The following is a 27,200-nucleotide window of genomic DNA, read 5'->3' as shown; positions in this document are numbered from 1 at the left end:
GGTCTAACAGAGCCACATGTAAGAACAGATATTTCCAGTGGGATGCCCACCTGGTATGGTGTCCACCAGGACCTTCTCTTTTTTATAATCTCTGGTGACATCCATCTTTTTGCTTTCTCTTGTAATCTTAGCTCATTACTGTCCCATCTGGCCTGAGCTGGAGGGCAGTTTGTCTGCAAGTAACTCTCAGACTTGTTTCTGGAGAAATTACGCGTCTCCTGCTGCTTGACTCATTTCAATTTGTTGTTGATTCTGGTGAAAATGACAGGTTTGTTGTCTTTTTGTCATGAATAAAATGTCATTCTTTTTTTAATTAAAACTCTGGAAAAAAATTCACAAGATAAATATCAAGGCAGAATTGGAATATGCTTGATGCTTAACTTCTGTCCTGCTATTCCTTAGGGTATTTCTGAGATTTGTATTGCCTCTGGAAACTTAGGGAGGGGAAAAAGTACTCTACTGTGCCTTAGTGTCTGTTGAAGAAACACCCTCTTTAGGTCCTTTGTCCTCTGTTTGCACTTGACTATCCTCAGTTCCTTTATGTGAATTCACTAGTATTTGTTGGGAATTCACAATCCTATTTCTTCTTATACTGTAAGTCATCGATATGAGGCTGTGGTTTTGAAGAACGCTCAGTGTTTGGAAAGTCAGATGAGTTCTTCAAGTGCCACTTTCCCAGAGAAAAACTGTGGGAACTGTTTTTTGTTTGTAAAATATTACGAATCATCTATGCCAATGTAGATTTCATAAACATTACTGAAGGACGTGCAGCTTGTGACACATTGCACCCAGATCTGCCATCTGTATTACTAATTGGAATACCTGAGGAGTACTTTGGCCAAATGGCATCCCACTCCCCAGATTGCTTTTTCTGAGTTTTAAGAACTGATTCTGTTATGGAGCTGCTGAGTGAGCATGGGCCTGAGCTTTGCACTCTGCTCTGTGCTGTCAAGACACTAGTGGTGCTGGCACGGTGGTATTTGCTATGAGGTGCCCTGGACTGGGTGTTGGTAATTCAGATTGCTCCAGGCCTGTCCCTGTACTCAGCCACGTGTCTCTCTTTCCCAGGGAGGGTGTGTAGCGTGGTGGAGAGTACCTTGCCACGGGATCAGCGTGGTTAAACTGCCTCTGGCCTGGCTTCAGACAGCCTGAGCGCTTATCTGGGTTAGTGGGTGGCAGGAAGGTTTCTGGGGCTCTAGGGGTGGGGGCTGTGTAAGTCACATCGTGTTTACACAGGTGAGGTGTGGGGAGCTGTGAGGTGGGATGCTTGCAGGGTAGATGATACATAACAATTATTCCCGTTTCTCGATTTGCCTGTCTGACCTGTCCACAATCCTGTCAGTGCGGAAATGGAGGACTACAGCGAGCAGGACTCCCATAACATTGCTAGCCCCACAGAGGAGCCAAAGAGTATGGGCACCAGCTGCTGTTCAGAGTTTCCCCTCTCGCTGTTGGAAATTGGACAGCCCTGCCAGGCGCACCCTGACCTGCATAAAATTATCCAGGTGAGGAACATGGGAGCTCGGCTTGGCTTCTGCAGGAGGGTAGAGTGGAATGTCTGCTTCATGTTTGGGATTTGTCTTTTAGGAAAAATTCCTGGAAATTGGAAGTTTACATTTCAAGCCGGTGCCATCAAATCCTCACTATTTCTTCTATTGCCCACCATCAGCCAAGAAAGAGGTAGGCATGGTGCTGCCCTGGCAGGAACCTAGTCCTTGTGGAGGAAAGTAGCTTTGCTTGGTGTCAGATCTGGATTCGGGGCTGGCAGACCCATGGGTAGACTGAGCCCCTGGGGGGCCCATCAACAGCCTGCTTTGCTGCCTGGCCTGGTTCTACTATCTGCCCTTCCTCTCTCCATCTCAGGAGGAGGCATCTCGAGATCAGGCAGACAGGAAAGGCAGTGAGGACATGGAGGGATCAGAGGCAGAAACAGCAGCTGAAGAAGGTAACATTTGCTTGCTCTGTCCTGGAGAAGAAAGTGTCTATAGTTTCACTGTGGTGATGCCTTTCAGAGCTTGACTGTGTCTGGTGGGGTCTCTGGGAACGTGGGCCTGGTTTGCTAACAGGGAACCTGTGTCAACAGGAACTGTATCTGGGTGCTGCATTGCCACAGAGAGCGACCCAGAGCTGGAGGTGGAGTACCGTGAGAAGCTGGAGCACGAGTTCCCAGATACAGATTCCCTCTCGGACTCCAACACAGTGAACCAGGATGATGACTCCTTCAGTGTGCTGGGAGGGGACTCGCTCAATGAACAGGAGTTCCTGGAGCAGGAGATGCCCCCGCTCTTTGTACACCTCACCTGCTCAGTGAAGCTGCGTAGCCAGCACAGCTCCATGCCTGTGCAGTCCCTGCCGACTTGTCTAGGTAAGAGCAAGCCTTGCTGTGAGCTTAAAGGGCAGCAGGGCTTCTGTGAGGTCCCTGCTGGGTGAGCAGCCCCTGGAACAAACATGCTGTGTCCTAAACAGCAGTCCCTCTGGACCAGCCCTCCCTGTATGGAGCCCCCAGGGTCTCCCAGCATCAGACAAGGGCTTTTTCACCAGGTCTCCCACTTGCTGTAGGATTGGTCATGGAAGGATGAAATGATCATGGAGGATGGTGGCCTTCTTGAGCCTGTCCAGGCGTGCGGGAGAGCCACCTCTTGTAGTCTCTGTACTTGTCACCAGGCTGTGTATGTGTGTAAGTAGAGCTGTTTGTTGCTTGATTCTCTTTGTGATCTCTCCTCAGGCGAAGTTCTGGGCTGCCTGGAAAGCTGCCAGGACTTGAACACCATTGACTTGGGGGACCTCTGTGTGACCCTGGACATCTTTGTGCTGACATTGCCCCTGGAGATAGAAGTAGTGAACGCAGACATTCTCCACAATAGGTAGGTGGAAAGAGGCCCAGTCACTCACCCACCCTCTGCCTGCCCTTCCCAGCCAGCCAGTCTTAGCTCCTCTCCATGTGCTGAGACTTGGGATTCTCCTCACAGAGCCTCTCACAGCCCTAAGAAAACTAAGATTTTTCCAAGATGGGCTCACCTTCTCTAGAGGTCACTTCTCCCTCTCTGGAGCCTGTCTGTTTATTCTCTCTGGCTCAAAAGCTGATGCTCAGCCTTCTCTCTCTCCTGTGGCAGATGCACCTCGGAGAGCAGCGTGTCCTTCACACGCTCTCCAGGGCAGCCATCCTCTTTCCGTTCAGATGAGGATATCATGCACAACTTGGAACGGCTCCCGTCCACAGGAGATGAGAGGTATGGCACTGCAGATGTAGCAAGCCCCTCATGGGCCTCTTTTGCTGCCTAAGAGCTGCACTGTAGTGGCTGCATGAATGAGAATGACTGGTTGATTCTTCTTCTCTCTCCTAGGCACCCTGCACTTTCCAACCTCCCTGGAGTGCACAGGCAGGCTATTGAAGCTACTATGAATGAGGTAAGCCAGCCTTGCCTACTTCTTGCTTCCAGCTGGCGTAATGTGACCACAGCGCACAACTGCTGTGCCACACTTCCTAGCCTGGTCCAAGCTACAACCTCTGTCAACTGAAGTGACTTTCAGGCCTTGCTGGTATCACACAGGCCATTGGCCTTGTGCTCCCCAAAAGTGTGGGATTATCCTGATAAAATTATTAACTGCAGTTGGAGTGGGACAGTCAGACCTCTCTTCCAAAGACCTTTTCTTAGGTACATTCAGAAGGAGATGAGGGGATGTAGGCGATGAGAGGGGCTGCCCTCATCCTGTTGGGACTTGCATCAGAATTGGGGCAGCTGTGCAAATGCTGGTCACCTAGGTCTCACTCTGTGTCCTTGCTCTGCTCAGATTCGCTGGCTCCTCGATGATGAGATTGTGTCTGCGCTGCGCCACTCGCAGGTCATCAGCACCTCCATCCTGCACCGAGTAGCCACCCACATCTATAACTCCAAGGGGCGTCCCAGCTGCCACAGTGAGGTGGTGCTGCTCCAGTTTGTCTTTGGACCTGAGCACTCTCTGGAGAAGTTCAAGGAGGTAAAGAGAAAGCCCTGAGGCAGCGTCATAACACTTAGCTAGCGGGATGCTTATTCTTCCCTGTGTTGCAGGAGTTCAGAAGAATGGCTCTGCCAGGCTACATACTCAATGCAGAAGGCAGTGACTACCACTACATCTCCATCAGCCGCCTGCACTCCAGGCGGGCAGCTCCAAACCCTTCAGGGACACCTTGCTTGCAGCAGCCAGCTGGAGGGGGCACCAGGACAGCCCTGGGCCAGGTGGGCCAGGAGGGGAGCAGTGAAGCAGAGGCAGAGGGCTCCGAGCTACACCATGCAAGCTGTGTCCTCCCAGAAGAAGCCCAGGGTCTTTGGGGGTGGCCAGAGAGTGAGACACGCATTGTGCCAGACATAGGAAACCCCATACGTGGAGGCAGCCACAGACAGGATGAGGTGAGAGACACTGAGGTGGTCTATTGGTGGGGAAGTGTGGGACACTCTGGTAATAGAAGGTAGAAGGATGCAGGAGTATGATCAGATATTTTTTGGTGCCAGGTTTTCTGGTAATTTTTGCAACCTTCGCTTGTGTGCAGGTCCCAGGAGAAGCGCTGAGCCTTGAGCAGAGCAGAGCACCTGGCCATGACTCCCTGGAGGAGGCAGCTCTAGAGACAACCATACAGTCACTGCCATCCTCGTCCTCTGAAAAGGGCAACAGCGAGAAATCACCATTGGTGACACCATCTGCAGCAAGCCTGGCTGACTCTGTAACACAAGGCAGGGAAGGTAGGAGCTGTGAATGTGGGCAGGATGTACCTCAGCGTCAGGAACTTTTAAGGGAAGAGCCCCGTTTTGGCTGTAGCATACGAAGCATGACTGCTATTCCTGTTCTAGTCCTTAAACACCAGAATTGGTGGTGTTGCACTGTTGGTCTCTTCCTTGCCAGGATGCTGGCAATTCACTGCTTAACAGTACCCAAGGTACTAGGCTGCGCTGCCACCCTGATAATCCCTAATGACATGAAGTCGTTGTGACTCCAGTAATGGCTGTGACACCCCCATTCCCCAGCACTGCCTCCCCATGGCCAGCGCTGCCTGGTTGTCCTGTGGTGTAATGTTTCTCCAGCAGATGGGTCATGTGAAAGGATTTAGCCAGTGCTCTCATGATCAAACCCCTCTTCTCTTTGCAGGCTCCAGCAAGCAGCGTCCCAGCCGCGTGCAGAGCCTCGTGTCGAGCCAGGGCAGCATGGACTCCGACCACCTGGGTGAGTCTGCCGGGGCAGGGGTGACCAACAGCGTGCAGGCAGACACTGACAGTGACATGATAGTGTGGGGGCATGGGGGACGGTGTGCCTGGGCTGGGGTGACGCCCGAGCCCTGAGGGACAGGGCTTGTGAATGGCTCTGATCTCCTAGAGCCTTCTGTGCCCGGGGAGCAGGCTGGCTTGCCAGGCAGCCTGGGACTGAAGCCAGGTTACGTTGCAGGTTATGATGGGGGAAGCAGTGACTCGGAGTATGAGGAGGCGCTAATGAGCGACCAGGAACCCAGGTGTCCCCTCATGCCAGATTTCTGGCTCATCATAAAAATCCAGCAGGACCGAGTGGAGGTCTATTACCACACACGGTAAGGAGGGTCCCGCTGTCTGGCCACGGCTTCTCTGTACCAGGACCTTATTGCCACTCCCTCATCTCTGGATGGGATCTCCTTCCTGCCCCATGTGGGTGGGGAGCTGCAGGACTAGACTGGTGCTCCATAAGAGGAAAGCAGCCACCTTTCTGCACTGTGTTCCTGCTCCCAGCACCCAGGGACAGGCACTGTTCAGGTGCTCTGCTGACCCCTCTTTCCCCTTCCCTGTAAAGCAGCCTGAGTGTGGAGAAAGCAGCATCAGCAGAGACAGAAGAGGAGCAGCCAGGGGAGTGCCAGAGTCTCAACCAGGTGGTGGTGAAGAAGATCAGTGAAATCTGCAGAGTTGTCAATCAGGTAACAAATCTGCAGAGGGCAGGGCCAGAGCTGCAAGTCATGAGATGGCTTAGATGAGAAGGGACCTCTGGAGGTTGTCTGGTCTGGGCCCAGCTCAGAGGAGGGCCAGGAGAGCCAGTTCAGCTGGTGGAGTCTCAGCTTGAGGGTCAAAGGAAAAGGGACTCGGACTGGCCCTAAGCCCTTCTCCATGCTGTCTTCTGTGGGCTGTGCAAGCAACAGAACCAATCTTTTCTCATCCTTTGCAGCGCTTGCTGCTGCAGGACCTGCATGACAGCCACATATGCAACTCATTACTGGTGGCAGAAAGCGAGGAAGACATCTGGAAGAGTGAAACACCCTATACTTCGTACAGGCAGCGTGTCATGCCCACAGATGGTATGCATATGCTGTTGGCCCTGCCTCAGTGGCGGTGCCACTGCCTGCCCATGGGTGACTAAAAAGGTAGTGGCTTCCACACTGGCCCCAGCTATATCCTATGTTCTTTGTAGATTACTCTGTAGAGGAGAGCTACCAGCCCCGGGATTACCTGGCTGCCACCATGCAGTTCATGCCAGGGCACTTTGCTTGTGATGTTGTGTGGAGCACACTCATCCATGTGCATTCACGCCTCAAGATGGGCCCCAACATGGGAGTCTCACGAGGTGCGTACAGCCCAGGTTCCCCCTCATTTTGCGTGTCAAGAGTCTGGCTTCTGGCTGGATTGGCACACTGGAGGAGGATGTGTGGGATAGCTAACATCCCACGTTGCCCACAGCTATCCAGGCGCTTCGCTCGGTGCTCAACGCCTTCTCTGTGGTGAACAGGAAGAATATGTTTGTCTACCAGGAACGTGCCACTAAATCTGTTTTCTACCTCCGGTAAGAAGCCAGCATGACTTGTTGGCCTGACCCTGCCCTGCTACATGCATTGCAGCAGACTGAGAGCTCCTTGGGGCAGAAAGTGTCTGCCCAGCCTCAGGGACCCTGCTCTGACCCAAGCAGCAAATATCTGATTTTTGATGAGTCAGAGTCCCATCAAGCCAGACCCCTCCTGCCCTCCCTGTGCTAAGCCTTTACATTGGAGGAAGAAGGGTGATTTTTTGAGGGAGCCAGAGAGCGATTTTTCCACAAGATCCATATCATAAGGACTAATCCCTAGAAAGTGCACAGGGATCTTCTGTGGAGGTATGATGCTGTCGTCCTTGGAAGTGGAGGCTGATATGTCTTTCTCCTGTTTCAGGTTGACTGAAACCACCTACAGTGGGAAGGTGTGGGAAGCAGAGAGCATCCTTAGTCCAGCCTCTCGCTCGCTGGCACTGGCACGTAGCCAGGAGCCCATTTACACTGAGGATCTAATGGTGAGTCTGCTGCTCTCTGGGAGTGGATGTTGGTGCTCTTGGTCACAGGAGAGGAGGGAACTCAGTAGTTCCAGCAACCTGGATTTTATGTAGGATAAAACTTACGTTATAGATGTGTGGAGTGGGGCAGCAGTGGGTGGGTTCTGCCTGACCTTGCTGATGGCCCGAGACAGTGATGGATCTAGAATTCTCATGGAAACTGTTTCCGTGTGGCTGTTTTTGCTTCTCCAGGGTTCTCGTTCCTCTCTGGACACAGCCTCATGCCGTAGTGTGGACTCTACCCGCCCTGTGGGACAGGTAGACAGGCACATCCAGCTGATGGTCCATGGTGTTGCCCCAGCAGGTAAGTGTTAACAGCACCCGGCAGCAGATGGACTGTGCTGATGCAAAGCAGAGGAATAGAGCTCCACTCCCTGCCCTCCTTGCTTGAAGAGCAGAGGAGGTATCTCCCTCCTGAGCAAGCTGCTTTTTCTTAGCCCAGAGCTGTTCTCCATTCTGTCTGGGTGGGAATGTGAGGAAAGGATCCACGGGCCACAATGAAACCTCCTGCAGACCGGGTGGCTTATGCCAACTTTCCCTCTGCAGGAGTGCATTTGTCTTTGCCTGCTGTACCAGCAGTCTTTTGTGGTCATGAATGGGTAGAAAAAGATGCCTGAAGAAATGGGTGGTGGGGAAAGCAATGTTCCCTGTGGGAAGTGACTGTGAGGGTGGTACATCCTGAACAAGCTGGGGGGGGGTGGCTGTGGTCATTCATACTGGATGGGGTGAAAAAGCTGCTTGTACCTCTGCTTACTTGTCAGGGCCTGAGATCACAGATGAGCTGGTGAAAGTGCTGCGCAGACGCCTGGATGAGGCCACCCTGGATATCATCACTGTGATGCTGGTGCGGAACTGCAAGCTGACCCCAGCGGATGTGGAGGTACCTCACTGGATATCTGCTCTGCTCATCCCAGAGCCCGTAACACTTTCCTGCTTTTTGACCTGTCTCAGCCTCTCCTGCCCCAGGGCAGGGAAGGCCAAGGCAGCTTGCTGCATCCCATTCCCTGCTCCAGTGCTTGCTCAGGCTAGTGTTCACCAAGGTATATACTGTGTGGGCACCAGGGTAAGTGGGAGATCCCCTTTGCTGGGAGTTGCAGCATGGCAGGGCCTCCCTGTGAATACCCCTGGAACATCTGCCCGCCCCTGTCTCAGAGTGCTGTCTATGGACCTGGGTTCTGCCCACCACACTCTTCCTTCACATAGCCAGCTGGCATAATTTGGATCAGTATCAGAGCCCCAGGGCATCCTGCTAGTCTCAGCTGAGTTTTAAAGTCCTCTCTCTGCAGTTTATCCAGCCCCCTGGGACGCCACCCACAGAGGTCCTGCAGTTCGCACTGCCACCCTCCGCCCTGCCTTGGCTGCATGCGGTGGCCTACTATCTGCGCCAGAACCTGCTCATCTTCCTGCACACCCCAAAGTACACGGACAGCAACGTGGAGCACCACTTCAAGGTGAGGAGGGCTGTCAGCTGGGACAGCAGTCTGCCCAGCTTCTACCTGCTGCTGGGGGCATTTGTTGGGGCAGCTCAGTCATTATGTTCCCAGCTCTGCCATGTAGTGTCAGAGAGGAACAGACACTGAATACTGAAGCCTGGAGGAGTTTCACGGGACTATGAGCAGTTCCTGTTTGGCCCCGTAGAAACTTGGACAGGCCTTGCTTTGATATAAGTGGTCACTTGCTGTGCAGAAAGCAGCAGCCACAAAGCTCATGCCCACAATCTTCTCCCAGGAGCATGGGAGAAGACCCCCTTGCAAAGCTGAGCTTGGCTTCTTGCATGGCTCTCAGATGTAAGGACTGAAACACCAGGGTTAATAAAAGTCTGGGAGCAGCTACCCACCTCCTCACCACAGCTGGAGCAAGGATAGAAGGTGAGGCCAGACGTGTAGTGCCGTATAACCCTGCACAGAGATGTAGGAGGGTCCTTCTGCCCAACAGTGGCCAAGGCTGTGCTGGCAAGTGTTTTAAGTAGGTCTGGATTGCTTGCTACAGATCTGGGGATGAGCTCTGCACACACGTGGACCTCTGCTTCCAGTTAAGGCAAGTTCTCTAGTCTCTGTCACCGTTCTTCCTTGCTCTCCTTAGCACTACTTCAACCACAGTGGGAGCGTCCCTGACCAAGATCTCTATCTGTACAACAAGCCAGGTGGCCAAGGCACTGGTGGCAAAGGTACTGTGATCAACTCATTTCTGAAACAGGGTATGGGGCTGTGTGTTGGAGAGCTTTTTCCCACGTTGGAGGGCTCTTGAGTGACTGAGGAGGGCCAGTGTCAGGGCAGCGTGTTCCTCCAGTGGCTGGGAGGTGGGCAGGGTGTGTGCTTGGGGGACTGCATGCCCTTGCATGTGTGGTGGAGTGAGCCAAGGCCTCCCACAGAGCAACTTGCTAAGCTTGGCCTGTTGCTGTAGGAAGCAGCTCTAGGTTGCAGTAGCTGAGGGGGCAAGACACAGCGAGACCTCAGTAAGCGTGGGGCACAGAGGCTCAGTGGGGCTGGAGTGGGGACCAGGGACAATTGTTGCTGGAGCCTTGCCGCGAAGGGGTAGCTGAATGCTGCGTGTAACTGAGCATGGGCTGTGGGGGCAATATCCTTGCTCTTTTCTCTGGACTGCTGGAGGAGGGATTGGATAGGGCCCATCCTGCAGCAGGCTGTCATGTCATGTTTTGTCCAGGCCATGTGGTCTGTCACCTGGCCGTCGTGTGTCTCATGTCCCTAGTTGCACCGTCTGAATGTTCTTCTGTTATGTAGGTACCATGTCGGACCTTGTGCAGCACCTCTTTCCACTCTCCCACTTCCAAGGTAGCACCTGCGGCTCCAAGTATTACTCCAGTTCCCTTTCCCGTGCAGCTCCCTGGCCCCTCTGGTCCCTGCTGTTCTTGTTTTCCTCGTGCTGTGGCTTCAGCTCTGACTCCTCTGTGTGTTTGTGTATGTGTGTCCATTTAGCTGAGCCTCCTCTTTCTTGCTGGCTGGATAAATGAGCAAACAGAACCTGCTGCCCTGAGATGGCAGCTCTGCAGTCCCCAGCTGCTGAGGGTCCATGTGCTGCCCTGTCAGCTTGCAAGCAGTGAACTCCAAAAATCCTTCACCCTTTTTCCCCCACAGGTCCAAACAGGCATCTCCTCCCTGAGGAAGACAGGTCGTGATGTTTCAGCTGTGGTTTCATGCTCCAGGGTTTAGCGTCATCACTCTCCCAGTGGCTGTGTCCTGGGGTGAGGGGTTCCCTTGCATACCAAGGGGCTAGAGTGGCTGGGCACCGCTAGACGTGTACTTTGTATTTCAGTGAGCCTGAGTCGGAGGGGACTCAGAGTCCTCCACAGATGGGAGGTAACAGCTCCCTAGCACCCCACCTCTCCACAGGATGTGATGGATGAGTATGTAGCCAAAATCCAGTGCACCAGACCATAAGGTCCTTGGCAGCTCTTGCTAACTTACCTCTTCCCATAGCCCCAGAGCTCAGGTCTTGAGTTTCTTACCTGTTTCTTACCTGTGATTTAGTGGTTGCATTTCAGCTTCTCTGTGTTCCTGTAACAAGACTGGAAGCCTTGTTCCCTGCAATGGGGAGGCTAGCCTTTCTGCTGGTGGGGCAGGGCAGCCATCATCTCCGCCCCGAGGGACTGAGCCAGCTGCAGGGTGTTGAGTGCTTGGCACTTGCTTGGCAAACCAGCTCTGTCTCCGGGAGCATGTCCAAATGAGGAGTCTGCTCCTGCGGCTGCTGACCTGGCCTGCTTGAAAGCACTGCTGTGGGTGCTCCCTCTCTAGAGCACCTGTCCCAGCACAAGGAGGGCGTTGTGCTTGGTTGTTTTCCTGTCCTCACCTGAGACAGACTGAAGCAGAGCGGAGCTACAGGAATGGATATGATAGGGAAACCTGCCAGAGAGGGGAAGGCTGAAGGGGCTCAGTGTGGGAGTTTATTCAGGAGAAGAGGAGAATAACTACATCTTAGTCTGCAATTAGCCACATGAACATCCATTGTCATTCTGGTGGGCCCAGGGCTGACTGTCAAGCCAGACAGATCAGGAGTTTGTCCCCTTTACTGTTTAAAGAGAGAAAGTCTGCTTGGGAGGGCTCATACTCACTGTCACGTGGGGCAGATTTGCTGTTCTGGGTGAAGTCCTGGTCCCCTCTACCTTTGACATTTAGGAAATTACGAACTTCTCCATTGTTTGCTGGATAAAGGGTTGTTCCTGTGCCTGTCTGGGGAAAAGAGATGTCAGAGCCTGCTGCAGAGCACCTCTGAGATAAGGCAGCTCCTGCATTTCCCTTCAGGTGGAGGGGTGCTCATAGGTGTAGAGTTCCCTTTCCTCAGTGTGAGTGCAAGTGAGCTGCCCTCTGACTTGAATGGCCACCTCTCTCCTTTGGGAGCAGCTCTCTCCATCCCAGTGCCCTCTCCCTTGCATCTGGCACATGGAGGAAAGGTTGCTGCAGAGCTTACGCTTCATTAGGAATGATGGAAACCAGGTGGTTGTGCTGCTGATTAGGCCTGGGCACAGTCTGCTGGGGCTGGATTTGTCTCAGCACAGGGAGGGCACCCATCCTTTATGTGGTGCTGTGGATTCAGCTGGGTGCAGTTTGGTTGCTCTGTGGCAGCAGAGTCTGGTGTCACTCCCATCCTTGCTGGGATGGAGACGGACAGGGTATGGGCTCAGCAATGCTGTGGGGCTGAGGTGGTTTGCATCAGGACACATCACCCTTTGGCAGCGTTGGGGCAGCTTTGCCATCTAGTGACCTGAGTGTTGGCTTAGTCGGTCAAGGGGCTTTGAAAGGGGGTGGGAGCATCTAGGGTTACAGCATGGGGCTCAGACCTCACAACTGCATGCCTGCTGCTGCTTCCCCGGTGCCCTGGCCAGCGAGCTGAGCCATGGGGAGCAATGTCCTGTTTCCACTCTGGTCTGTAGCAGGGCTTCTCCTTCTGTGTGGCCCAGGCCACGCAGCACATGGGCTGTGGAGCAAGCACCATGCTGCTGCTCTGCATCTCTGAACTGTCCTGTTGTGCATGCATAGGGCTCAGCGTAGAGAGGTTACAGGCAGGGCCTAAATTTTGCTCTGCAGCAACTCCAGGCTAATACTACGTGTCAACCTGCTTTGTCCCCAGCCTTGCTGGTAGGAGTGTGTGGAGAAGGCCTCAAGATCAGATCTTGTACAGTGGGGAGGGGGTCATGAGTGCAATCTGCAACAAGGTGTCATGTATACAACCTTCCCCTGCAGGGACTCGAGGTCCTTCATAGCCTGGGAAGGGCTGCTGGATGGTATCTGGGCTCTGTACTCTGTCCCTTAAGAGGATAGGGATGGTGAGTCCCATCCTGGATCTCTCTGCATAAAGGCCCTCCTGGGGCAAATGGAGACACTTTCCCGTTGCATATGGGGCTGGACAACCCAGGAAGCTCCTGCAGGACAAGGCAAAAGCTGCTGTGATGCTGCAGGAGATTGATTCTTGGGGCTATGGGGTCACCTTGTGCCAAACACCATGCTTCTCACCCTGGCTCCCCACAGGCACAGCTAGCCTCTGCTCCCCTGGCTGCGTCCCCTCCTGTGGGCCCTGCCTGCCATGTGGCACTGTGCAACCCAAGTGGTGACACAACGGTCCCAGGTGTGGGGTGGCAAGCTGTAGGCAGGGCTTGTAGGGGTGCACCCAGTGCTGGGCTGATGGAGGCTGTGTTGGGCTCTCCCCCACAGGAATCGCATGCATTGCACTGACTTTCGTGGATGAGCACGGCAGCCCCACCTTGCTGCCCCACGGGGAGAGGCCTGACCCTCTGAAGCTGCCTTCCTCCTCGCCCATTGTTGGCTTGCTGCAGGACGCCGACTTCGAAAGCCTCACTGCAGTCAGCAGGCACCAGCCAGAGGCTGGCACCCTGCATTCAGGTAGGGAGTGAAACAGGCCACAAACTGGCAATTCCCTGCTGCCTCCACATCCCCTGGGCCACCCAAGAGGGCTGGTGAACGTGGAGGTGCAGAGCCATGTAGGACTGCCCTTTCCTTGCAGAGCCCCGCGTGCTGGTGCACCTGGATATCTGGGAGAAGGGCAACATCAGCCTGCTGCAGCTGTCGGAGAAGCTGCGCGGGGCCCTGCGCCATGCTCTCTGCGATGCCGTCATGGAGTTCCTTGTGCTGCCGGCCCCGCTCTGTGTGGAAGCTGCCTGCCCCCTGGGTGCTGCGGACCTGGAGGAGCTGAGCTCTGCGGGTGAGAGCCCCGCTGGGACGGCCACCCCAAGCCCCCAGCCAGCCTTGCTCCTCCTGCCTGGCCTGCGGGAGCTTGGCTGTGCTGGGGGAACTGGGGCTGAGGGGGCTGGGAGGGAGGAAGCCGCTCTCCCCTCTGCAAGCTGCGCTGTGTGATGTCTCAGGGAAGAAGCTTTATAGAAATTAGGGTTGGAAGAGATATTTAAAGGCCTGTCTGCTCCCCAAAACTGAATCTACCTTGCTGGGTGTTGCTGAGGGCTCTCTCCCTTCTCTCCAGCCAGGCTCTGGCCAGCCACAGTGGAGTACACAGGGGCACCAGCAGTGTTGCAGTGGAAGGCTCTGAGGGTCTGATTTGCTCTGTCTCCACAGGAGGCCTAAGGAGGACCATGTCAGAGACCAAGGGCTTGGCCCTGGCCACTGGTGGGGCTGGCAGGAGCTGTCCTCCGCCCTTGCACTTCACCTCTGCCCCTTCATCCAGCTCTGGGGAGCCAGTGACACCCACGAGCAAGCTGGGACGCCGCAGCTTCTGGGACATGCTGGTAATGTTGTTGAGGGACCAGTGGGGAGCAGGGCCTGTAAGTCATGGTGTGCCAGGCCAGGAGGAACGGAGAGGAGGGATCTGGCTGGGGTCTGGAGGCCGGGCTGGTAGTGTGGACTTTGAGATCAGGGTGCTGGCTGGGCTGTGCATGTGCACAGCCTTAACTCACCCCCTTCTCCCTAGAGCAAGGCAGAGTCCTCGGAGCTGGGCAGCCCCAAGACTACTGATGACATTGTGCTGGAGAGACCAGAAGAAGCTCGCACAAGGCGGCGGCACAAGACTGAGAGTGTCAAGCAGCATCTGAGCCAGGATCGGGCCACAGCCACAGCTGAGCTGGAACAGGCACAGAGGCAAGCACAGCCTGCAGGCCAGGCAGTTGGGGTGTTGTTGCCCTCCATCTGCTGTACAGTGCTCCACAGCCTGACATCCTGCTGGCTCTGCCTGCATCTTAACCCTCTGGACCACATCCCCTTTCCTTGCAGTTTCTCCCTTACACAGCCAGTTAGGGGAGCTGCCTTCCACACACAAAGCCTTGATCCTTATTGCTGGAGTACTTCTGGGAGCAGTGCTGGTTCTCCCTGCCAGAGATCCCTTCCCTGCATTGTGGGCCCCTGCACAACATCTGACACCCCTATGGCTACTGACCCAGAGAGACCAAGCTTAAGGGCTGTAACAACCCAAAAAGGGGGCTCTGTTCTGAAGCTGGGTGGGGAGAGACCGTTGCACCTTTGTGCCTTCATTGCTGTTGACTTTGATCTGGTATGACTGTGCTTCCTTTTCCTCTTCCCAGGCGCCGAGCCTGCCAGTTGGAAGAAGGGGATGTAGGTACCATGCACCCACTCTTCAATCAAACCTGCCAGCAGTGGATGGCATTCATGAACCACCTGGGTATGTATCTCAGGTCCCAGCTCCTCCAGATGGGCTAGGGATGGGCCTTTCTTCCCGGAGCTCCAAGGACAAGTCCTTATATGGCATCAAGCCCTCCACCTTCATCCCTTGCTGATCTCTACCTAGTTACGCACCCTGTCTCTCCCCAGACCTCACCAGAGTCCCATTGGTCTCAGAGCCAGCATCAGCATTACAAAGCTGTGGCAGGAGTCTGGGCATGTATCTCTGTGCACCTGAACAAACCTGCTAAAGCCTGTGATTGCATCTGCCATGCTCCAAGTTCAGGGCTTGCGGTAGTGAAGGAGCTCCCAGGTGTGGCAGGGAGGGAGGATCTGAGCCTCTGCAACGTGCTCTGGGGCTGTGAAGCTGCATGGGAGACCCCCATTCTTGCAGGAAGGGAGAGGAGGAGGATGCCCTTCATATGGTGGGATTTGGGTTTGTGTGGCTGCCCTGTTGCTGCTATCTGGATATCTCTCACTTCAGTGTTTGTACATCCTCCCACACCTCCTCCTGGCAAGGTAGAGCTGTCCTTCTCCTCTGATGAGGAGTATGCCAGGGAACAAGGAATAAGTGGAGGGAATACAGTGCCATGCTCAGGACATGCAGGGAGTTTGGTCCAGGTCCCACTTCAGGCCAGAGCCTGAAACCAGGGGTTATTTCACCCTTCGCCTTCTCCTCCACATAAGGTCCTTGTTCTCCAGCTCTGCCTGCCTCAGTCCCTGGCAAGGCAGGAACCTGGCCTGCTCTGGGCTGCCTTAGCCCTCTCCACTGCCCAGGTGGGCAGGGCTTGGCTCTGGGGCAGCTTGGTGCCTTGTCCTACAGTACTTCTTCCATGCAGGGTGCCCATCGGTGCAGCAGTGCTCAGTGGAGATTGTGTCCCGTTTCCTCCTGTCCTCCATCCTGGTGGAAGTGGTGAGCCTGGTCACTACCCTGGCGAGTGACACCACTGTCAAGGTGTTTGAGCAGATCTGGTGAGTTATGTGGTTTGTAGGGAGCTGTTTGGCACCAGCAAATGCCGATCAGCTGTGCCAGCCTCTACTCCCATGGCTCTACTTGTCAGCCACCTCTGGTGCTCTTCTCTGCAGCTGCCATCAGGGCACTGCCTTCCTGCCCTATAAGCCTGGCCAGAGCACCAGCCCTCGCCCTGCAGCCGTCAGACACTTCATCCTGCTGGGTCGCAACTTCCAGCAGTGGCGTTGCAGCACAGAACAGGGTGAGTGCCCGGCCAGGACTGTGTGCTGAGGGCTCTTGGGTGGGAGATGTATGAGCAGGTTCCCCTCTTGGCTGGGACAGACTGCTTGTGCCCGAAGGTGGGCAGTGGGTTGTCTGTTTTCAGCTCCTGTGACCTTATTCTCAAATTTGCTTATAACTGCTTATTTCAAGATGAGATGAGCTGTACTGTGGCACAACATCCTGTCGTGCCACCTTAATGGCACATGGGAGGTAAGAGTGGGATAAACTGGTCTGAGAGTCATAACTCTGGCTTCTTCCAGCTCACAAAGGGCTCCAGCGCTTCGAGGCTATGGAATTCAGCTCAGCAGAGAGAGGCTCTGACCCAAGCCTTGTCGGACGAGACTTGGCACCTCGGCAAAGGTTCCTCTTCATGGAGATCATCGACAAAAAGGTAGCAATGATGCCTGTGTGATGTCTCCTGAAAGCCAAGCTGTTCCCAACTGGCCCAGGGTTAGAAAGAGGAGAGGAAGAGTGCCTCTGCAGGCCACCAACCTTCCCTAGGCAGGAGCCCTCCAAAGCAGGTGTGCAGGATGTCTCTGCTCGTGCTGCAAGCAGAGTCAGGGATTCCCTGCAGCACTGTGGGGAGTGCTGGGGGGGCAGCAGCCCTTGCTGTCTCTGACTTCAGCTGCCCCACTATGGACTATAATTGCCCTTTCCTTCCCCACAACAAGGTCCACATCAGGCTGGGCACTTGTGCTGCCAGTGCAAGTACCACCACCACTGCTGTGGGTGTTAACAGGGGGGCTGTGAATGACCTGTTGCCACTCTCCCTGTCCCAGCCTTGCCATTTGAAACTGGCTGGAGCTGCAGCAAGTACCACCCAGAGCACCTGGGGCAGCCTCTGTCACTGTGCAGGCCCTCTCTGAGCCGGTCTCTCAGCCTTCCTCCCCCTCTTCTCTCTCCAGCTGACGCTTTACACCTACAACTGGTCCCCAGACCTGGGATCCAACCTGAACTGCTCGCTTACTCGCCTGCTGCAGTGGCAGAATGCCCGGTCCCACATTGTGCACTGCCTGCTCAGCCAGAAGCTGGGACTCTTCCACCACCACTGCTTCATGGACACACCGTGGCATGAGGACAGCAAGCAGGTAGGGCACCCTGCTGGGCAGGGCAGTCCTTTTCTCTTCAGGAGGGGCCTTGGCAGCTTGAGGGTCTGATGATGGCAGCAGACACTTCTGTGCTTTTCTGTGCCGGTTGGCAAGGCATCCCCAGGTGCTCACGTGTCCGACTGTGGCCATGTCCAGGCAGGCTGTTGCTGCCTGCTCTTGGAGACAACCAGAAGTGGAAAGGGAAACAGGTTCTGCTGTTGGCAGCACTTATCTGTGGCTAGATTATTTAGGGTGGAGGAGGCTGGGGAATGGGCTTCCCACTGCACATTGGGGCCAATGCCTGCTCTCCTCAGCATTGGTGATGGAGGAGGCCAACAGATGCCTGCAGATGGCCAAAACTGGGTTTACACTGTTCTTGTGGATTCTTTTTCCAAGGCTGGCAGTAAGGAGGCTTTCATGGCTGTGTCTGCTTGCTTAGGAGCCAAATCCTTTCCTGAACTCCACTTTGGAGGTGGATGCGCTGATCCGGAGCTCCAGCCCCCCACCTAGCAAGGAACAAGGCCGGCTGAGCAGCTCTGCCCGCAGCCTACCGTCTCTGCACTTCCATCCCGATGTGGTGCCCTTTGATGAAGCTCTGCGGGATGTTACCACCATCAAGCGCATACCCCATGGGTCTGAGTTGGGACCTTTTGACCCTGTGTCTCGGCATGGGGCCCAGTTCCTGGAAATCAAGAGCATGGAGAGGAAAGGTAAAGCAAGGGGCTTGATGGCACAGGAGCCTGCCTAATCATCTCACTCCTGGAAAAGGAGCTCAGAAAGAGCAGAACAAGAGTTCTGGCAGAGGGGACAGTTTTCATCTGCTCCTGCCAGGGTGCTGTGAGGGGATGGGTTATGGCCTGAGTAGGGTGGGAGTGAAGGGGAGTGGCAATACTTGGGGCTGTGGCTTGATACTCTTGTGGCTGCTCTTTTCCCTCCAGAACTGGAGAAGCAGATGAAGATTGAGAATCTCTTTGTTACCTGGCAGCAGAGATCAGCACAGTCCAACATGCCTATCAGTGTGAGTGCAGCCCGGGTGGGTGGGTGGCAGGCTGGGCCTTCTTGCAGCGCACTGGGAGCACCAGCTTGGCTGCAGCCAAGGGGAGCACTGGAGCTCAGAGCAGGGTGTATGTCGGGGATGGTGTTTGGCAGTGGAGCAGCGCTCTCTGCTTGAACTTCTGGGGTTGCTGGGCTCTAGCACCAGACTTGGGAATGGGGCTTTGCTGTCTAGCACTGGAAAGGCTGTAAAGCAGGGGGTTCCCTCTAGAGTTTGATCCCCATTGAGCAGCAGCGCAGTGTTGCAGACAGCTTGTTCCCAGGCTTGACGAGGGATGTGTGCTGTAACCGTGTTCCTTTTGTGCTGTGCAGCTGGCAGACCTGGAGACTCTGAAGCAGTCCTCACGCCTAGTTCATTACTGTGCTACCCCATTGCTGTTTGACCCAGCCTTCCGGCAGCAGATCCAGACTGACCAGCAGGGCAAGGTAGAGGGAAAGGTGAGTGTCAGCAAGCACCAGTGGGATTGGGCTTTGTGCATTGGGCCAAAAGATGGCTTTGCAGTCTTTTCCCAAGACAGGGCTGCTCTGAGCTCAGTCCTGCATTACAGGATGAATTTACACCCCATAAGATGGAGACCGAGAAAATCTTTGGGTCCTCGAAGCCTTTCTCCTGCAGCCACATCACCCCTGGGGAAGACTGACTTCCATTTTTCTATGCAGGGAATTCAGGGCTGAGTCTAGCAAAGCGCTCAGAGAGTGCTGTCTGGTACTGATCTGCAAAACTTCACTTTATGCATTCAGCAGCCAGACCTGGTAAACCTTGCCTGCACCCATCAGATAGCTAGAACAATTGAAAGCAAACCAGCTGAATCCTGAGCAGGTTGCAACCTGACAGACTCTAACCGGTGTAGATCCCGCACTGGCTGTTCACGGTCTGTATGTGTGTCAGAAGGGAAGAACAGGCTGTTGTAATTTATCTAAATGTCAAAAGGATTCTGACAGGGTCTTTAAACAGAGATTGCTACAGAAATTGAGCACTCACAAGAGAAAGGAAAAGTATCATCACAGAATGAAAACCTCACTTTGTTTTTGGAACAGAGCAAAATGAAAATTGGTTATTCAATTTGAAGAGCCTGGTAGCAGGGGTTTCAAGGTTGTGTATTGGGTTCTGTATCTCCAGATCATCTATTGCAGCACATATGAGATGCCAGGCTTTGCAATGCTGTGTGGCTGTTCAGATTGATCAGAACAGAAAAAGACTGCAAGGAACTTGAGAGGGACCTGAGTAGCCTGTGAAATGAGAGGTATTGTGGGAGCTGGGACCTGGTTCCCAGTAAAACAGAGCACAATGTGGAGATAAATTTGAGCTCTTCCTGTATTGTACACTAACTGCAGAGCCTGTACAGAGCAGACAGCTCAGTGGATTTCTTCAATTTGTGAACAGTTGCATACAAAAGGCAAACTGTTTAGAGTACATCAGGAAGGGGTGTTAGTATTATGGATAATATTCCAATGCATTTCTAAAATACTAGTGTATTAATGTCTTCATCTGGACAGTGAGTGTGAGACCAAGCATCTTGTGGCAAAGGCACTGAACTAGAGAGACTCGGAGATGATCAGAGAGTAGCCGGAGAGACCCCAGGTAAAGAGACTGCTCCTGGGATAGGTGAATGAAAGGGCAGATAGAAATATGTAAAAGAGCCACAGGCTTGAAGTAGAGAGATCAAAAAAAGAAACCTCAGTTTCTCACAGCGCAAAGACAAGAAGTATTCAAGACACCAAAAGGTGAACTGAAAATGGATAAAAGGAAACACTATTCCTATTCAGTACTACTGAACTACTAGTAAATCCTGAGAAGTCACCAGGATTCATAAGGGGATTGGACTCTTACCATGGCAGTAAAAGCTGAAGCTCTGTTGAGCCTTGTGTGAACCAGTTGTGAGCCACTAAAACTTTGTGGAAGCCGTTCTGTGGGGGGAGGTGTGAATTATCCCCTATTGCCAGGGCACCTTTTCCTGCAGTCTACTGAAGTGCTGTTAGGTCAGTCCATGGCTGGGTAAAATTTGGATCTTGTGTTTCAGCACACGCACTAGGAGAGTGTTTGAGGAACCAGCTGTTAGTGCTGTCTGGCAGAGGGAGATCTGCCCTCCGCTCAAGCAGAGCAGCTGGTATTGTCCCAGCAAGTGTCACCGGCTGGGGCCAGATGCAGCACATCTCCTTAGGAAATTATTTTCTCTTCCAGAAGCGCCACCGCTCAAATGACTCTACAGCTTCAGGGAGGGACCGCAGCCATAGCTGTGACTCAGCAGAAGCACTGCCCTGCAAGGTGAAGGAGGAGCCCTGGCTGCAGGAGATGTGCAATGCCTTCTTGCAGCAATACATCCAATACCTGCAGAGCATGGGCTTCATTCTGGTCCAGGTGCGGCCACCTTCACCCACCACTCGCAGGTCAGTGATGTTCTGGGAATCCTGTTGCTGGAGAAGGGCCAACACACTGAGCTATGCCCTGGTTTGACACAACAGGAGACGTTGGCTCCCTTGCTCAAGGCTCTCTCTGCTGTCATTTCCAGTAGCACAAGCCGGATCCGAGCTCTGGCAGCAATGGGTGTGGAGGGAAGAGGGTCCTTTTCCTACACGAAGCCAAAAGCAGAGGGGAGTCCAAAGGTGAGTCCATGTCTGTTAGAGATGGAACTGGGATGGAAGTCAAGCTGTGGAGTGGGGCAGTTCTGGTTGGCTTTTGAATTGGTTTCAGACAGAAAGAATGTGAGAGGGCAGAGAAAGCACCAAAGCAAAAAAAAAAAAAGTCTTGTCTAGACCAGCACCATCTTTGGGATGTTGGGTCAGATGAGCCCTCCTTGCCTTCCTGCATGTCTTCCTGCAGCCCCTTCCTGGGACTGGGTGGAACTAGGGCAAATCTGAAAAGGACAGCAACAACTTGGAGGGGGCTCAGAAGAGGAACAGGGTGACCTGAGGCCAGGACAGCTGCCTTTGGGTGTGATTCTGGAGGTTTACCTGTCAGAGAAGCCTCAGCATCTATGGTGAAGGGCAGTTCTGGGGCAGAAGGATCTTTAGTGAATGCTGAAGTTGAAGAAATCAGAGAAGATAAACCTAGAACAGCTCCACTGCGAGAGCCGGCTGAGGCTCTTCCTTTCTAAAGAAGTGGCAACTAGGGAGGGACAGGACAGAGCTCTACCAAATTGCAGCTAGCCTGGAAAGGGATTGACTCCTTGCTGTCTTATTAGATACAACACCTAGACACCATCAAATGGAAGTATTGGGAGCCAGTTTCAAAGCAAAAGGGAGTGTTTGTGCAGCAGTAACAGTGGTCTTTATCAAAAGGTTTTGTGAACACTAAGAGCTTATGTGGGTTTTGTGAACACAAGAGCTTACAAGAGAGAATAGGTAAGTACCTGGAAGAGGAATCTGTCTGAGTTGCTGGATAGGCAGAAACCATCTGTGGCTCATGAAATCACCCAGGGATGATGGGAGCACATAGTATTTGCTCACCCTTTTCTGAGGCTTTCCTGGCACCTGCCTTTGGCTGATGTTGGTACAGGATTGTGGGCAAGACAACACCTTGCAGTTAAAATGAGAAGAGAGCAATCCACTCAAACAACTTAACAGGGGGCAAGTGAATTTGCTGGCAGCAAAGCTCTGAGTCCAGAGTGGATGCCTCTGATTGATAGCTGCTGCATCAGGCAGATGCAATGGTCTGGGAGTGCTCAGCAGGGAGAGGTGGGAGCGAGGTTTTGTGGGCAGCATCTCCCCTCAGCTCACAGTGTCCTCAGACTCTAGAGACACCCTGTCCTGAGTAAGCATGAGGCGAAGGGAGCAGTGTGCCTAGTGTGCTCTCTTGAAGGCTGTTTATTAGGTTTGTTGGAATTCTTTTCACAGTCAGCTTTGGCATGTCTGCTCCCCTCCCTCCAGTGAGGATGCTCAGTTGATGAGGCTCCTCTATTTCCACCTCTGCCACAGAGCCTTGTGGCAGCCTTGCACTCTGGTGCGCGGGCCACTCTCCTGCGCCAGAGAGCCTCTCCAGCTTTGTCCTTCTCTTCCCAGAGCACAAGTCCTGCTGTTGCCACCTATCATCTACAGAGAGCTCTTCCTGGTGGGATTGTGCTGATGGAGCTGGCCTTCCAGGTAAGAAAGAGCAAGCAACAAAGTATGATCTCTGGGGGTTTGGGGACAGTCTTCAGAGGTGACAAAGTGAGTGATGAGGAGTGCAGCAGGGACATATGATTCTTCCTTTCTTGTCCTGCCTCTTCCATGGTCCTGCAGGACTGTGGATCATCTAGGGATTGTTTTGCAGGGCTCAGAGGAGTAAGAGTTGCCTGCAGGGGGGCTAATAAAAAATGCAAGGGCTCAGCACCAGGTAGGGTGCTCTGTGTTCAGCCATGTGTTGACTGGGCTGGCTTGGTTCAGACAGGAGGGGAGATAAAACATGGAGCAAGAGTGTCTGGGACTCAGCCCAGAGAGTGAAGCAAGGGAACTGTTCTCCTTCCCTGGAGAGGCTGAAGGCCTGTGCTGTGCTTATGTGCTCTCTCCTCCAGGGCTATTACTTCTGTGTGAAGCAGTACGCGCTGGAGTGCTCACGGATCCCCATGGGCCAGTCTGTGAACTCCCAGGTAATGGCTTTGCAGGCACGGCCAGTGCTGCTCAGGGTCAGGGGCTGCTTCGGGAGAGGTAGTGATCACTGGGACAGAGTCGGCATTTCAGGTGCAGCAAATTCTGGAGAGCTCTGCTCCGTCCTGGAAAAGCAGAACGACGCAGAGCCTTTTGCAGGCATATGCCCTCCATGGCCTGCTGCTTGCGCAGATCTGGAATGCAGTGAAAGGGGGTGGGAGGTTTGTCAAGAGGATGACTCTTGTCCTAGCTTGGGGAGCAAGATAGAACAGGCTGGGGAGGAACAGGAGCAGTTCTGGCAGAGATGACTGCTCCAAGGAAAGTCAGTGCATGGAAAGCCAGAAGCTCTCTGCTTCCCTTGGAACTTAAGGGAGGCGGAATGGGAACAGGGATCTGTGAACATGGATGGCTGCCCTTTGCCGGAGGAGACCACTTTCTGCACCGTGAGACCTGGTTCTTGATACCTCTGTGCCTTGCTCTACAGCACCATGGGGTTGCCTGCTCCCTTCTCTTTTGGTGTGTCAGGGTGTCTCCTGCCTGTCTCCAGGGCACTGGGGTGGCTGTCTAAAGGCTGGCCAGACCCAGCCTATCTGAGGCAGGAGGCATGCATGACCATACTGTCCTTTCCAAGGTGGCTCTGTAGCAAGGCTGCATCTTATATATGCTAAGAGTGGCTCTCCTAAGCTTAAAGCTTGCCAGGGCCTCACCTGAGGGTTTGCTGAGCCTCTCCTGTGAAGCCCACACGTGCATAGGGCAGGGTTACCAGGCTGCAGCTGGCATTGCAGGGAACGTCTGGGCTCTCTCTGGATGACTTGAAAAAAAGACTTTGCCTGGTTTTGCAGTGGGAGGGGATGGTCCTGGGAGCAGTGGGCGAGAGGTGGGGGGCTTGCTGCAGGGGCCTGGCCAGCCTTCCCACACGCTGGGACTAGCCCACAATTTCCCCAGATGGGACAGTTGGGCTCCTCTGCCCCTTCTCTCCCCTTGTCCCACCCTGGGCCTGTGCCGGACAGACTGGATGCAGGAACAGGGTTGGGCAGTGCCTTGTCCCTCTTCCCACTGGCTGTGCATCTCTCTCCATCAGGGCACTTTTACAGCCAGAGCTCGCAGCAAGAGCTGCATGGGACCCAGCTCCGTCTCTGAGTCTGCGGTACGTCCTCTCCTCCCACTGCCATGCTGGGCACAGCAGCACCTGCCAGTGCAGGGCTGAACCTCCCACTGGCTGTGCTTCCACCCTTCCTGCCCCAGTGCCCGGCTGCGGGAGCTGCCGCTTGCCTCCTGTGCCAGCGCCTTCCGTAGCAGTACACGCCACAGTGGGCAGCACAGCTTGGGAGGAGGATGGGGTGGGCCCCAAGTGCTGGCATGGGAGCAGTGCCTTGTGTTTCTTGCTCTTCACCCTGCCTTTCCTGGGGCAGAGCTATAGCTCCTCTCTGGGCTCGTCCTGGCTGTGCGGGTTGCCCTCTGGCTCATGGCAGCAGCAATGCGGGTAGTGTAGAGAGCGAGGGCAGCCTCTTCTCATGCCAATGCCTCCTGCCTGCTGGTTTTCCCTGCTTGCCCCTTCTTAAACCAAGGGATTATGGTGTGGGTCAACTGCCCAAAGGTGTCAGAGAGCCAAAAGACATTAGAACTGTGGGCTCCTGGCACGAAGGCAAGGCTGAGGCCTTCACCAACGCTGTTCCCTGGCACAGTAGCAGCAGTTGTGGTGGGGGCAGGGCCAGGGGTGTGTGTGAAGACTGGTGCTGCCCCGGTGCAGGACTGGCACGCTGGGCAGAGGGGATGGCCGTGTGCCGGAGGGGCCCTCCCTTTGGGCACAGCTGTCACACACCAGCCACCACTGGATTTGGCTTCCCAGCAGCCAGCCGGGGTCCCTGTTAGTTACTGAGCACAGGGCATTAGCAGCTCTGCTGTTGCCCATCCCTGGGTCCAACCACTCCCCACAGACGCCTGTGTTGCCCCCTCCTCTCAGGGGACATGGAGAGAGTCAGTCTTTGCCTGGAGATGCAGGATTTGCTGGGGCCCCAGCCCTGGCATGTCCTGTACCTGCTCAGGGACTAGACAGTGCAGTGCAGCACTCAGCTGAAAGGAGGCTATATCCTCCTTCACAGCCACATGGTGTTCAGCTCAAGGCAGGGGATGAACCTCATGACAAAAGGGAGGCAGTGCCGATCAGTCTGTGCTGCTATTGGAGACCAGGAGCGGGGTCAAGTGTGGAAGGAGCCACCAAGCTGGATCCCTTGGGGCCAGGCCTGCTATTTGCAACGTGCACACAGCTGCTCAGCTGCATCCTGCTCTGGTGTCGGGGCAGGGGTGGCTGCACTGGCTCTGCCATGCCTTGCTGTCAGCAGGGCTTTGCAGAAGGGTGTGAGGTGCCTGATAACATTCCTGCCTTGACTCCCTGTGCCTCCGCAGCTCTCTATGCTCTTCACGGAGGAGTGTGACAAGGTGCGGGACCTCATGCACGTGCATTCATTCAGCTACGACTTCCACTTGCGTATAGTCCACCAGTATCTGCTGGGTTCCCACATGACACTCCGCCAGGGCTACCATCTCACCAGCTTCCTGGAGGATTTCATTGCCCACCACCCCGACATCCCCAAATTTGGCCGCAACCACGTTTTCCAAGGTGTGTAGCTCAACATGTGATCAGTCTGGGGTTGATCGCCAGCCCGTAATTTGGCAAAAGGTTTTCAAGTGCTTTACAAATAAACCTGACCTTTGGAGTATCCAGGGACATGACAGGAAGAGGGTGACATGAGGGGCCCAGCTCCAGGGGAACTCCTTGCTGCCCTGTTGTGGAAGGGGGGTGGGTTGCTCTAGAGCTCTGTCTCCCAGAGTAGTTTGTAGGACACTGCTCTGCCCAGGTAAGAGGCACTGAGCGTCTCCTGTGATAGCAACGTGTCTTCTTCCACTAGGCATGCTGGCTCTGCCCACCAACATGATCACTGCGCACCAGCTGTACAACTACATTGCTGACCACGCCAACACCTACCACATGAAACCCCTACGCATGGCCCGGCCGGCCACGGGCAGTGACAACAAGAAGGGGACACCGGGCACAGAGCAGAATGAATATGCACTGGTCTCTATTTGGAACAGGTGAGTGCATCTGCTGCAAGTTTTTGGTGCTGCTGGAGATTGGTGGGCACCCCAAAGTCCTGGGGACACTGCCCCAAGGTGCCAGCAAAGCTGACCGTTCTACATGGTGCCAGACAGCAGTTCTGCCCAGCTTTTCCGAGATGGCCCACAGAGGTGCTGTGCATGTGTGCACATGCATTTGACATTTCCCATAGCACTTCTGAGGAGTCCTGCTGCGTCGAATTCCCCATGCCCAATAGTTCTCTTGTGACCAAGAGCTCTGGGGGAACAAAGTGAGATCTCCTTCATACTGATGTGCTTTTGCTCCCAGCTCGGGCTCTTACAAGGACTCTGAAGGTCTGCGTCATCATGATGACTTCGATGTGTCCCTCCTGGTGTGTCACAGTGCAGCACCATTTGAGGAGCAGAGTGAGGCAGAGAGACGCATGCTCCGGTGAGCACTGGGGGCCCCGAGACTTGACACCAAAGCTTCCTCTCTGGGGAGGAGGGCTCTGGGAGGGACTGGCTCTGTCTGGGACATCACAGGCAGGCTTGGTGCTGTCTGGGGAGGATCCTCGCAGGGAACTGGGCAGTGCGGTATCTGTCCTTGTCTGGGCAGAGAAGCACCCTTACTGGCAGGGACAGAGAGGCCCATGATTCATTTGCAGACCAGCTGAGAAGGGAGCAACCCTTCCCCAGGTCACAATTGCCTCCTTGCTCTCAGCTTGCGTTTCTACGTCATCATGACTAGCCAGCGGGAGCTCTTCCCCCGGCTCACAGCCGATATGCGACGCTTCAAGAAGCTGCCGCGCTTGCAGCGGGAAGTGCTGGAGCCTGTGGTGGGCCGGGCGGCGTGGGAGGCAGCAGAGCCAGAGACGAGCCTGGGGCGGCAGCAGCCGGCAGAGCGGGAGCTGTGGCAGGACGTGGAGGACAGCAGCGAGTTCTACGCGGGGGGCACACAAGTCAAACTGGGGCCTGGGCTCTTCTACACCTCACCACTCTTCCCCTTGCTGGCCTCCGAGGTGGCCTCAGCCCAGAAGCAGCTCAGCAGCATGGTGCAGCTAGCCAAGTGCCACTGCCGTAGGGACAACCTCTGGAAGCGCCTCTTCCTCCTGGAGCCTCTGGCTTCTGACAAGCTGAAGCTGGGCAAGCTCTCACTGGTGGAGCTGGAGGAGCTGCTGGATGCCGTGCATGGGAAATCCATTGCTGATGTCGACCCCCAGCTGGTGAGCAGCAGGGACGGAGTCATGGTGCACAGCAGCCGCTGTTCTGCTCTGGGGAGGGAGTGGGGTGCCGGGTGAAGGGCCTG

The 27,200-nt window shown here is 54.6% G+C and overlaps 1 protein-coding gene across 17 annotated transcripts in view; it reads left to right on the top strand.

Moving 5' to 3' along the window:
• Positions 1–27,200, top strand: part of SZT2 (SZT2 subunit of KICSTOR complex) — a 58,976-nt gene that overhangs the window by 28,393 nt on the left and 3,383 nt on the right. For 6 of the 17 annotated variants that reach the window (XM_082314565.1, XM_082314563.1, XM_082314559.1 and 3 more), the window contains 42 exons: positions 1,343–1,505; positions 1,588–1,680; positions 1,864–1,945; positions 2,084–2,365; positions 2,726–2,864; positions 3,114–3,230; positions 3,345–3,408; positions 3,793–3,978; positions 4,050–4,388; positions 4,529–4,718; positions 5,122–5,196; positions 5,416–5,554; positions 5,791–5,911; positions 6,157–6,286; positions 6,400–6,552; positions 6,666–6,768; positions 7,130–7,247; positions 7,479–7,590; positions 8,048–8,166; positions 8,573–8,737; positions 9,369–9,453; positions 12,953–13,141; positions 13,263–13,460; positions 13,826–13,995; positions 14,178–14,344; positions 14,785–14,882; positions 15,721–15,853; positions 15,968–16,095; positions 16,376–16,506; positions 17,021–17,203; positions 17,643–17,913; positions 18,142–18,221; positions 18,569–18,694; positions 20,439–20,644; positions 20,767–20,860; positions 22,256–22,336; positions 22,747–22,821; positions 23,901–23,966; positions 25,226–25,439; positions 25,729–25,912; positions 26,223–26,345; positions 26,616–27,117. In XM_082314565.1, the coding sequence (XP_082170691.1) occupies positions 1,343–1,505; positions 1,588–1,680; positions 1,864–1,945; positions 2,084–2,365; positions 2,726–2,864; positions 3,114–3,230; positions 3,345–3,408; positions 3,793–3,978; positions 4,050–4,388; positions 4,529–4,718; positions 5,122–5,196; positions 5,416–5,554; positions 5,791–5,911; positions 6,157–6,286; positions 6,400–6,552; positions 6,666–6,768; positions 7,130–7,247; positions 7,479–7,590; positions 8,048–8,166; positions 8,573–8,737; positions 9,369–9,453; positions 12,953–13,141; positions 13,263–13,460; positions 13,826–13,995; positions 14,178–14,344; positions 14,785–14,882; positions 15,721–15,853; positions 15,968–16,095; positions 16,376–16,506; positions 17,021–17,203; positions 17,643–17,913; positions 18,142–18,221; positions 18,569–18,694; positions 20,439–20,644; positions 20,767–20,860; positions 22,256–22,336; positions 22,747–22,821; positions 23,901–23,966; positions 25,226–25,439; positions 25,729–25,912; positions 26,223–26,345; positions 26,616–27,117 (6,394 nt within the window). Of the gene's footprint in view, positions 1–1,342; positions 1,506–1,587; positions 1,681–1,863; positions 1,946–2,083; positions 2,366–2,725; positions 2,865–3,113; positions 3,231–3,344; positions 3,409–3,792; positions 3,979–4,049; positions 4,389–4,528; positions 4,719–5,121; positions 5,197–5,415; positions 5,555–5,790; positions 5,912–6,156; positions 6,287–6,399; positions 6,553–6,665; positions 6,769–7,129; positions 7,248–7,478; positions 7,591–8,047; positions 8,167–8,572; positions 8,738–9,368; positions 9,454–12,952; positions 13,142–13,262; positions 13,461–13,825; positions 13,996–14,177; positions 14,345–14,784; positions 14,883–15,720; positions 15,854–15,967; positions 16,096–16,375; positions 16,507–17,020; positions 17,204–17,599; positions 17,914–18,141; positions 18,222–18,568; positions 18,695–20,418; positions 20,645–20,766; positions 20,861–22,255; positions 22,337–22,746; positions 22,822–23,900; positions 23,967–25,225; positions 25,440–25,728; positions 25,913–26,222; positions 26,346–26,615; positions 27,118–27,200 lie in introns of those variants that run through there. The other 11 variants (XM_082314558.1, XM_082314564.1, XM_082314562.1 and 8 more) reach the window with 7 other exon arrangements.

This window comes from Platalea leucorodia, assembly GCF_965183815.1.
Source record: "Platalea leucorodia genome assembly, chromosome: 5".
Classification (NCBI taxonomy): Eukaryota; Metazoa; Chordata; class Aves; order Pelecaniformes; family Threskiornithidae; genus Platalea; species Platalea leucorodia.
Note: the sequence above shows the minus strand (reverse complement) of the source record. Positions and strands in the feature narration are given on the sequence as shown.